The following is a 12,188-nucleotide window of genomic DNA, read 5'->3' as shown; positions in this document are numbered from 1 at the left end:
TTGAACATCTATATTCCTTCAATTCTTTCATCTGTTGATGTTTGTGAAGTTAAAGAGCTGAAACCTTTATTTATGCGGGTGAGATTCATCTAATTGAATTATTTCACCTACATACTAGGCACCGCCTGAAAATATTTTTTTTTCAATTTCTATACTTCTTCATGGACCAGGTACTTTCAGGACTTTCTTATATTGTAACTACCTAGGTATAGTGAACGCGCATTTGCGGTTGCAGGCCCTATGGCATGGAATGCTCTCCCAGCAGAGGTGCGAGGCTGTGAAAGTGAAGTGATGTTTCAGAAAAAACTTAAAACCCACTTGTTCTCTAAATCATTTGAATAAATCTGTAGCATGTGACAACAAAATAATTTATTTTAATTAAATTAAAAATTTAAAAGAATCACTATGTAAAGCGCCCTTGAGGTATTTTGTTACGAAATTGGCGCTATATAAGTTATCCATAATAATAATAATAGTGAAAATATTTTCTTTGACTTAATTGTTTTGTCTACAGTGAATTTGATTTGGAGTTAAAATATTAGTCTGGCATGATATGGATGGATAGTATGTGTATTATTTATACTTTTTTAAATATGTAATTTAAAAATAAATTTTAGTTGAATGCAATTGAATTTTAAATTGAATTTAGATTTAAATTTAAAAATTCTATATTGGTAAAACTTGACTGATATTTAAAATTAGAATTAAAAAGTGTTATAAGACGTCTCAACAATAATAACTTCTCAGATTTCGCAATCATCTGATATCCAAAAACCAACATTTTACTCAAGAAACGGACGTAGAAATTTTACATATTAATAATAGTGGTCTTCGTTTATATCATCTTGAAAGATTAGAAATAAGTAAAGCCAGCCAAAAACTTCCCAAAGTAAATAGTCAATTCGATTGAACTTTGAGTCCTCTTCTAAAAATATTCCTGTTATGATTCATATTATCTCCTTTCTCTCTCATTCTTTTAGGTTTTTTTCTTACAATATTTTATGATAAAAATAGGAACCCGAGTGATTCTAAGTTGGTATAAGTCCTAATGATAAGGTAGTAACCTCGAAACCGATTAACGTATAATTTAAAATTAAAGTGATTTATACGAATTAACAAATAAATAAATAAGTGATTTTAACTGACCTCTTAGAAAGTAAATTGTCTAGGTAATTTTGTTTGTTTAAATTCACAATTGGAGATGGTATAAAACCAAGAACCCACTTATGCAATGATGCTGCATCCCTTTCATAGCTGGAGTATATTCTGGAAAAAATCAAAATTATATCATCAACATAAAAGCAAACAAGAATTAAAGAGATTGACAAACGAGTCTGTATTAAGTGCCGCAGCGGGACTTATTTTTGGAATCTCTAAGTTCAGTCATATCACTCCACTACTTTGGAAACTACACTGGCTACGTTTTCCACAGAGGGTAGAATACAAGCTGTTGACTTATGTATAAGTCACTGCACAACTCTGCTTAGGAATATTTAAAAGAACTATGCATTCCAGATAAACTAGAGAGAAGTCTTATACTTAGAAAAGGTACTACTCTGGCTATAGGGAAAGTCATTAGACATGTACATAACCAGCGCACTAAATTCGGTGAATGCCATTTGCGGTTGCAGGCCCTATAGTATGGAATGCTCTCCAAGCAGCGAAACTGTGAGAGTGAAGTGATGTTTTAGAAAAAACTTAAAATCCACCTGTTCTCTAAATCATTTGAATAAATCCCTAGCATGTGATGTCAAAACAAATTATTTGACTGAAAAGTTTTACTCAAATTATAAATTCTATGTCATATTAAAATCAATATTTATTGAATCACTGTAAAGCGCCCTTGACATATTATATTATGAAAATGGGGCTACATAAATTATCCATAATAATATAGCATAATAGTAAAAATAAAGTGTGATTGTATTTTAAAAATTCAACTACAGTAGAGCCTCGCTAATTCGGACCCCCGCTTATTTGGTGATCGCGGTAATTCAGACGGGTGGGGTGTGGGCATTTGCGAGGGAGGCATTTCACCTGCGTCGTGTGCCCCATTAAGCAGTCGGTTGTCAATCATCGAGACAACTACTGATTATTTAACTACTAGCGTGTTTGCAAAACTCACACAAACACATTTGAAATCTGAAATCTACAGGATGTTGATTTAAAAAAAGGTTATATTAAATTTTAACCAAAAGTGCTATCTTCATTGTTTATTCATTTATTTATTCAGATATTTAGAACATTACAGAAAAAAGACCCAATTCATTCTAAGTACAATAATAGATCACAAATTTACAGTATAATATTTATCAATAAGTGTGTAGCTGACGCGCAACCGACGAGTTAGCGGGTCCACCACTCTTCACGAGGTCGTCCCTTCCGCTGTTTGTAAGGCAGCGGAGACCGAAGAACGAAGCAAACACTGAATTTCACTGGCGGCGGGAACCGAAGGGCGAAGCACAAACACTGGTTCACTGCAGCGAAAAGGCGATTTGACTAGTAGTCCTGAAAAGAACTTTTAATTCCAAGAGAGCGCCGCGGTCGGGATCCGTAAGGTGAGAAGTCCAGAAATCGAATACGAGGGGCAGGCAAAGGTCTTGTAGTGTAGTCAGTATCGGCGGAGAGTAGAGCGGGAAATGATTCAAACACGAGTGAAAGATTAAGACTGCTTTATTTGACGGCGCTGCGTCCTTTTATACGCAACAAATCTACGCGGCCGACACCGGCAGGCCAATGGCGGGCGGGAGTAAGCCGACCAATCCTGCCGCGAGAGAGATAGCGCGCTGTCGCCCGCTCTATATATCTCACTCTCGCCACATATAAGGACTACCTCCCCCCGCTCGCACTAGGGTGCAGACCGCGCGGTAAGAAACATGGACAGAGAAAATATTATTAATTAAATAAGGGCAAGGCGCTATATTTATAAATTTAAAAATAAAATCCTAATTCTATAGGCCCCTGTTTAACGAAAACCACCCCCGAAGGTAACAAAATAAAGTCTTTATTGGGGAGGTGGCATTTCGTGTTACATATACCGAGGTTTCTACACTATTCAGTATTCAAGAGGCCCCAGGAAGAGCTGCTGAGTCTATACGACGTCCGTAACAAAGTGTGTATACATATTTTCTCCAATATAATTTGTTGACACAAAATATTAAATAAAAAACATGCTTGTTTAAAAATAAATAAATATATGACATTTTCCTAAGTGATTTTTTCGCTCTAATCCAAAAGAGATTTTTAAAACATCAAAAAGAATATCAAGATTTTATAAATCAATATTCTGTACATTAAAAATGTTTTTGTGTAAGTTTTGCGAAAGCACCAGCACCAGATTTGATTAAATTAAAATATATATTTATAAATATTTATTTTTATTTACTTGTGTAAACCTGTAATTGGCTTATTTGTTATTTGTTTTGTTATATAAATATGTGATAATTATAGCTGTTGGTTATCCAAATAAATAAAATAAAATAAATAAACCAGTGTTTTTAATCCATATAAATATGTACATCGAATACATATTATTATATTTTTACTATTAAGAATCGCAACAAAATTCAGACGAACGCAGAAGCATCCTAGGTATATTTTATTACCATATCATTAGCAACTAACAAAGCGATAGTTGTCTATGTCACGCTCATAAGCGGGAAAGACAGAGATTATTTCATAATGCGTATACCGTGCGATGTCATACCATGGGCTTATTCACAGATACTACACAATGCGTTTGTTTAAGTATTGCGAAAGCACCAGCTTTAAAAAAATCCACCAGTACTTCAACTTCTGTTTTTTTATTAATTTTAAACGTGCAGCCTTCCTAAATGTTTTTTATTAACTATTATTAATGTTGTCGAGGTTGTCTTTTGATAATTAAAGAAACATTTAAAGTTAAACACATATGTTTCATTACCATTAAAGTATGGCATACCACAATCCGGATGCACCAAGGTCCTGTTTTTTGCCTGTCTCGATTGTTGAGGCCCTAATGTATTTTCAAATTCAAAATACTTACGCCATTGTGTTCAATCCACGGGATCCAGTTGGGTATAATCTGATTGTAGGATATGATTTTATACTCTGATCGCTGCAAAGTTCTTGTTGTTTTTCACAGTTCACTGCACCAACATGGACATGTTTTAAATGAGAAAGCTATAAAAAAAAAAAAATTAAGACATACAACACCAGAGCTGGTTTAAGTTGATTCCCTATAAAAATTATGCTGACATCTTTATTAAAATTTATTTTTCACACACAAGCCTTCAGTCACAGTTCCAAAATATGTTCTAACTCCATGGCACCTTTGTCCTGTGTTGAGTTGGGACATAGACAAACCGAAAATTTCTTCTTCTTCGTCTTTTTGTAGATCTAACAATCAGTTCTACTCAGTCTCCAGTGATGAGGCCCAATTGAACAAAGTTATGCAAAAAGCAGCCTGTCATGTTCTGTTAAAAACAGCCAGAGCACTTTCGTACCAAAAACTGTATAATTGACCTTCTGAAAATGGTTTCAATCAGAAAAATTACATTTTTCAATTCGCAGAAAACACCCACAGCACTAAAAAAATATTACGGTACTTTAAAAATCATTAAAACTTGTCAAATACATCATTAAATTATACTTTGTGATATTAAAAAATCTAATGTTTTCATTGTTTATCATTTGTTAAAGTCAAAAGCATCCTAACATTAGTGAAGATTTGATCATTCCCTCTTTTCACAAAAGTGCTATTATCTCAGTTTCACTTTTCTATGGCTGGCTGCTTTCTACATAACTACGTTCAATTATCCTTCCATTGCTTAGGGGTCTTCCAGGTGGGCGATCTCTGGAAGGGAATTATTTTGATGATGGATGAAGGCTGATGTGGACACCAGTCTATCGCTGCTCATTCTGTTTATGTGGTCTCTTCAGAATTTTAGTCTAGTAGAAATAAAGTCATCTCTGACCCGATCGCGCAGTGTTTCCGTTAATCGATCTGAGGACCCTCATTTCCGATGTTCTTATCAGGTTTTTTTTTCTTTTTACCAAAAATTTATAATTCATAAACAAGCAAAATCCATAGTATCATCATTTCCCTATCTACACCCAGTGGTCCATAGGGCACTGCATTGGTACTCTAACTGAAACGAATCTCAATCATGTGATACGTAAAGGAAAAATCTCTCCATATCAACCCTGCAAGGAATCAAACCCAAAATCTCTGGCACAGTAGCAAACGCCACGAGATGGAATATCTCCACTCGATTTCCTTTTTTAGGATTTATACCAGAGTAGTGAGAGTCAAAAAATATTAACTAATAAACACACAAGTTTAAAATATATTGAAAAAAAAAAGAATTTCACATAAAAATTGTAAAAATGTTGCATCTGTCCAAATCCAATCGAATACAACTCATTATGTATATGTATGTGTGTAGGAATATATTACAGTATCATCATCTATCATCATAAACTTGACAGCCCTGGGTGGGCCTCGGCTGAATCCAGAAGTCTCATCCATTCTTGTCTGCCTGCTGCCTTTGTTTTCCAGTTTGTTATAATTGCCTGTAGTGTGGATGTATCAGAACTGACAGAATCCATCCATCTCACTTTGCGCAATCCTGGTCTTCTCCTGTCGCGCAGTGAGTGTGAGGTTGTCGTGACCGGCCTGCCGCAAGCCACACACCTTGATGAACTAATCACATTGGGCTCTCTGTAGATAGCACATAATTACATATTGTATTGATGATGCTGACCCGTCATATTTACCTTTTCAGCCATTTTTCTCCATTCCGGTTGAAGTTTTTGACAAGGGCCACACCATGGAGCATAAAACTCCACTACATATATATCCACCTCACTTTTACTACCAACTTCCCTATAGAAATTGTCCACATCAAGTGTAGTAACTAAAAAATAATATGATTTATGAGATTTAAGTTTAAGGTTATAGATATAAGGATAAATCAAGTATTTTTCTTTAAACTATTTGATAAATACTAGAAATATTCCACAAATCACAACTTATGACACCAAAGCATATACACTAAAACAACACTCGCATACAGATTAAAAAACTATTCTTACTCAAACGAAGGACTTGACCCCAATAATACAACACATACTAATAATATAATCGCTTAACACAAATACAAACTTTAAAAAATATAAAATAATACCAATTTTGGACAAAGGGATTTTGAGTATTATGTAATTAAAATCCCAAACCTACTTCCACTGTCCATTAAAACAATTAGTAACGAGAAAATGGTCAAAAAGGCTATAAAAAAATGGATAGTGGAGGTGGGTAGAAGTAAAATGGATTACATCACAATATTGAATCACCCGCTTCACAAACGTACAGTTTATGTTATATTTTTGTTCTTTAATTGTGCATTTTATAATATAGGAACACACAAATGAAATATAAACATAAATACGAACTGTTTAAAACTGTCTTAACATTTTGTAATATCTTTCTGTATATTAAGTGTTTTTTGTATATTCTAATATATAAAAAAAGTATATTGTTAAGTGTCCTCGGCACGGGTAACCCCCAGTAAGGTCACATTATTTTTTATGCCATTAAAAAAGGTAAATTTTATTCTGGAACTTTGAGATAACTGGATAGTTTGTTTCTTTATTTTTACATCCAAGAAATTTTGAACCAAATAATGAATGAATATTTATTTACCATAATTATATTTCATCATTCTTATAAATTCAACGATGGCATTTACATCGGATTCTCCTTGGAAAGTGTTGACAGTGCTAGCGTTGTATATAGCTGTAGTGGGGTATCTGTGCACATTGTACCGAGAGCAGACATGAGAATGTTGAGCACAGTCGACTGTGCCAAACTAAAACATAAAGGATAAAATACATACATGGATCGTAAAAGTCAACATCATTATTTGAATTATTAACAATATTTTGGATATGTTCAAATCTTTGTAGACAAAGAAAAGGGGGAAAATCCAGAATTTGTCTTTAAAGATTTGAATATACACAAAATACTATTATTGTAAATTATCAGGTTCAAATAGGTATGGTTAGTAAAAATTGAGTTAGAAATCTCGCCGTTGCCTGTCTTGGAAACCAATTCAATGTCGACAGTTCAGGTCGATGAAAACGGTTCCATCTCTGTTGAAAATATCTAATCATCAATATTTAAGGTATGTCCAAATGTTTGTAGACAGGCTGAATTTCACTTCCTAGGGAGTTATTGAGATTTAAAGGGAATATGGAAGTCTAGACATTTAAATTCTGCCTACGTTTAAACATAGGTAGAATGGTGAATGTTACACAGCGTGTAAAGTGGCCACTTAAACCAGCCAATGACAGGTCATGAAGCCTGTAAATAAATGCCTAGATTTCCATATTCCCTTCTCAAAACTGTTTTCCCTCTCTGTTGCAATAAATTTGTATCTAATAATTAATATAACATATTACAACAGAGATGAAGAACATTTAAGAGAAGGTAATATAGAAGTCTAGGCATCTACAGGACTTATGACCTGTCAATGGCTGGTTTGAGTGGTCACTTTACACGCTGTGTAACATTCACCATTCTGCCCATATTTGAACATCTATATTCCTTCAATTCTTTCATCTGTTGATGTATGTGAAGTTAAAGAGCTGAAACCTTTATTTATGCGGGTGAGATTCATCTAATTGAATTATTTCACCTACATACTAGGCAACGCCTGAAAATCTTATTTTTTCAATTTCTATACTTCTTCATGGACCAGGTGGATTAATAGAAACCTAATATCTACAATACATAATGAAATCCGTTTTTTTTTTGTTGATTATGAACATTTTAATTTGGATCAGAATATGTGTTAGTCGGTTATATTTCTCCCGGTAATTTCAAATCTCATGAATATTATATGTACATTACACACCTGAATCACATCTGGAGTAAAATGGTTACTGGCTTTTCTTAGCGCTGGAAGCATTTTTTTACAAGGAGGACATCCTGTCAGTAACCAGCCAATAATCCAAGGAGTTCCTAAAATAAATACATATTAGGTTTTTTTTTATTTTTTAAAGGAATAACTCGCTAAGCCTCTATTTTGAGGCTTGTCAGCAGTTGGGATAGAGGGGATATGGAAGGAAGTAATGAATAACACACCACAACACCCAGACCAATTGAGAAAAATCTTTCTTTATTTTTTTCTTACAACTGGCGGGAATTGCGAACTGCGCCACGGCGCCTGTGTACGTGGCGTATGTGGGTACAATGTCCATAGATCGAAGACACATACACGCGTGCCAAATTATTTTACTAGAAATCTAGAGCGCCGATCAAAGAAAGTACCTTGGCATTTTCTGTTTAACAAATACATTATATCTCACAGGATGCTAACTCATAATAATGAAATGACAAATACAGTGAAACGCACTGGAGTGCATCGAATTCATCCCCGCTGTAAAATTGTCAAGAAAAAAAGAACATGACCTCTTAAAGGACCACAGGGTGAGGTAACATCGTGCAGTTCAGTTCAGTTCAGTATTCACCTGGTCACATCATTGGTGGGATTCAGTTCTCACTGTCTTGTACTATATTCACCATGTAATAAATACACATCAAACATCAACATTGCTTCTTCTATCATTTCCAACTGGTGTAGGAGCTCCCGTAACAACAATCAACAACAAATCTAAATGTATGTTAAATACTTACCATTTCCAGATCTACTACATACTTGTTGAACATTTGGAAGTATTCAGTAATCAGATAACCATCAATAATCTAAAAAAAACTGTAGAAATAAAAAAAAAATAGATACAAAACTGTTTGCCTCTAAAGAAGTACGAATTGTTTTGATAAAATGTAGGATTTTTAGTTAGTTGTTGTAAGGGGAGCTCCTACACCAGTTGGATATGAAAAACATAAATATGTAACATTGAATCAATGAGTTTTTGTCAGTCGAAGAGTTAACTAGTCAAACAGTCACCAAGCCTGAAACAGATTCCGTATGTGCAGAGACTGAAAGTACTTCCTCCACATACCCAAAAACCGTTTTAAAGACCGCGGGTCTTCCTATCAGTTTCATTAACACAAATCAAATGCATTTCCTGAGCAATAGGGTTGTTGGTGGTTAGAATAAGCTACTGCAAGAGTTGATCTTTTTTTTTTTTTTTAATTATTTTTTTTGTTTTCTTATAATAAACATAATAATAAAACAGAGTATTAAAAAAATAAAGCATAATTACATATCAACGAAATACATATTAATAGAAAAATAGTAAACAAAATCCCACAAAGGCATGGCCTGTTCGTGGGTATACAAGAAAATCTCAATGAATTTTTGCTCCTATAATAAACAATGGACAGTTATAATATTTTTGTATAACATAAGAAAGAAACATAAAATAATTTGTAAAAGATAATATGGTATTTTTTTTTTTATAGTAATTAAAAAAGGAATTAAAAATATTTTAAAAAAACACAAAAATATTCCTTATTATTAAAGGGCAACAAAATAAATCATAGAAACAAAAAAAAGAGTTCATATCTTTAGTTTGAATCCAGGATAGTGCATGTTTTTTAATAGAAAGAAAACTTTGAAAGTTTGGAATCAATGAAATATTATCAGTAAAAAAAGAATTAAACATTTTTGGGCCTATAAAATATGCATGCCTCTGTGCGAGCCTCGTTTTACAATGTGGTATTTCTAACACACGATTCCTTCTTTGACTGTATCTCAACTTGTAGTCTAAATAAATTACAGATAGATTCGTTTTAGAAAAGTTAAAATAGGCCAACAACTAACTTTCGTTTAAATAGATTTAAGCAAATCAGCTTTGAGCTGCTCGCTTAAAATTAAAATAAATATATTGGTCTGATTACCCTCAGCCATAATGCGCTGTAAGTCCTGAGGTGACAACGCGTGTAAGTTTGTAGCAAGTTGGGTTTCCCGAGCAAATCTTTCAACGGCGTGCAAAGACGACCTCCCATTGTGAACCTCGAATGCGCCCCCTTTCTTCAGTATGGCCCAGGTTGGGTACTTGGCAATGTGAAGTGACGCACAGAGATTGCTGCACCGTGCGCAGTTTATTTCTCCTAAAATTGATTTTAATTATAAAATTTACTGCTATAATTAGAAAAATAGGCATCATATCCATGTCGTGACTATCTCTTGAGTTAAGAGTATACGAGTACAGAGGTCAAAAAATTAAGTTGATAAAAACATGTTTAAGAAGTTATAGTAGAAGTAATTCAAAAGTTCGTAATTTACTTGTTACTTAGAAAAGTTATTTCATCACTATAATAAAGTAGTGGCAAGGGAGTGACTAATTTAAACATTAATTTGATTGGTAACTTTTTACATTGTACTTAACATAATTTTTGATTTAATTAAAGCAGGCGAAATATTAAATATATAAAAAAGATGGTTAAATTTGTTGGCATTCAGGTGAAATCGAACTAACGGAGAGAACTGAGCATAATTTGTTTGGAATGATTTAGTATGGAAAGTACATCTAAGCCTGGTGGTCTTGAAAGGAATCCTAAAATTTATTTCATTTACCAAGCATGGACAATCTATAACATTATTCACAATATTATATAGTGTGACAACATCGGCTACTATGCGTCTAGTTGAAAGGGAGGATATGTGTAAACTTTCTAACAATAAATTATATATCTCAGAAAGAGGTAGACTTTTAATCTCACTAAGATCCAATTACCAAAATTCTCCCCAAAAGCAAAGACTTTGCGTCTCAAATCTTATAATTTGAATGTAGAATCGGCAGTAAGTACAATCTTAATATACAGACCTATATTAAATCCATCTAGTGATGCAGTTAACTTTTTCAACATAACAGTTTTTTGTGTGTCCATATTTAAAGTGAAACATAGCAGCCATGGAGTGTCCGATCCAATCCTAAGTTGAGTTCTTGCATTCTGAAATTTTTAAAACATGTTAAGTAAGCCATGTTGTCCAGGCAGAATGAAGTATACAATTCTGTGAGTGAAAATAGAACCAGAATCCTCGATGAGTGTTTTTGACTCGATGACTACTCTCAGGTAAATATCCTGAAGTATGAAATCGAGTGGAGATAAGTCCGCCTCGTATCATGCTTGAGGTCACTGGTTTGATTCCTGACAAGGTCAATATGAAATATTGATTAAAAAGGTAGATTTACACTGCAATATTTTATTGTTCCTGGACTGGCACCAGTAGTGAGACTGATCACCTAATCTTTATGTAAAATATGATCTATATTTGCCAGTGGCGAGCGGTAATTTTTTTTTATAGGTAAGCTACAAAAAATGTTCATAATCTTGTACCTACATATACATATTTACAAATGATATATAAAAGGCTATTTTTTCTGTGGTTCTGTAAACATCATCTCTCTGCTTCAGCTGTTGATAACAGAAAATTATTACAACAACACTTATTATTAACTTTGCGATACATTTAGCTATATTATACATATTTTGGATGTTCGTAGCACTAACTTTGTAGTTCATTGTTATATTTTAAAGGCATAAATAAAATGACTTTGTTTTATGAACCACTTTTTTATTGTCACAACCGACTAGTCTTGGCAATACACGTTACCCTGAAGAGGGCAACGTGAGTTGCCGAAACTAGTTGGTTGTGACATTTTAAAAAAAGGTTCATAAAACAAAGTTATGTTATTTATACCTTTAAAATATTATACATACACTATTTTAATCACATGTACAAATATTTATTAAAAAACACCCAATTAACATTCAGTACGTATGTCCTATGCACCTATAGATGTGGATGGTATGATGATGGACATTTTTTTTTTCTTCTAAATTATAAGATTTTAATGTTTACTGTAGAAATATTGAGAGATAAAACTGTGTCATGATAGATAAAGACAAAATGATGTAGTTTGAATGTACCTGAAATCCTTCCTCGTTTAATTTTTTTGCTTCAGGTAATAAATCGAGTACTTGATCGGCGATATCCATAAATCCATACCCTGTGAGGGTGTGCTGAATAGATGGCTCTCCTTCTTTCTGGTTCCAAAACATTACGCTAGAGCCGTCATCACCGCTCATTTCGGTGATGAGATTCTTATTATCACTAAAGCCCACTGAAACGAGTCCTTTCTGAAAAAACAATGTTTAATTTTAGATTATTCCCTATCTGTTCATATTGACGGAGTTTTATTTTGGCCAAAGCAGAGAAAATGTAGTGAGAAAT

General features: G+C 33.5%; 1 protein-coding gene across 1 annotated transcript in view; it reads right to left on the bottom strand.

Annotated features, from left to right (window-relative positions):
- Positions 1-1,097: 1,097 nt before the first annotated feature.
- LOC148278819 (endoplasmic reticulum disulfide reductase DNAJC10-like) overlaps positions 1,098-12,188 on the bottom strand; it is a 19,232-nt gene continuing 8,141 nt past the window's right edge. The window contains exons 7-14 of the mRNA XM_088230874.1: positions 11,885-12,094; positions 10,777-10,903; positions 9,848-10,060; positions 7,896-8,002; positions 6,683-6,848; positions 5,758-5,897; positions 4,025-4,161; positions 1,098-1,266 (exon numbers count right to left, since the gene is read on the bottom strand). Coding sequence (XP_088087000.1) covers positions 1,113-1,266; positions 4,025-4,161; positions 5,758-5,897; positions 6,683-6,848; positions 7,896-8,002; positions 9,848-10,060; positions 10,777-10,903; positions 11,885-12,094 — 1,254 coding nt within the window. The 3' untranslated portion in view covers positions 1,098-1,112. The remainder of the gene's footprint in view (positions 1,267-4,024; positions 4,162-5,757; positions 5,898-6,682; positions 6,849-7,895; positions 8,003-9,847; positions 10,061-10,776; positions 10,904-11,884; positions 12,095-12,188) is intronic.

The sequence above is a fragment of the Micrasema longulum genome, unplaced genomic scaffold, assembly GCF_059751315.1.
Source record: "Micrasema longulum isolate JH-2025_06_02 unplaced genomic scaffold, ASM5975131v1 h1tg000824l, whole genome shotgun sequence".
NCBI classification, from domain to species: Eukaryota; Metazoa; Arthropoda; class Insecta; order Trichoptera; family Brachycentridae; genus Micrasema; species Micrasema longulum.
This window is presented reverse-complemented; position numbering and strand designations above follow the sequence as displayed.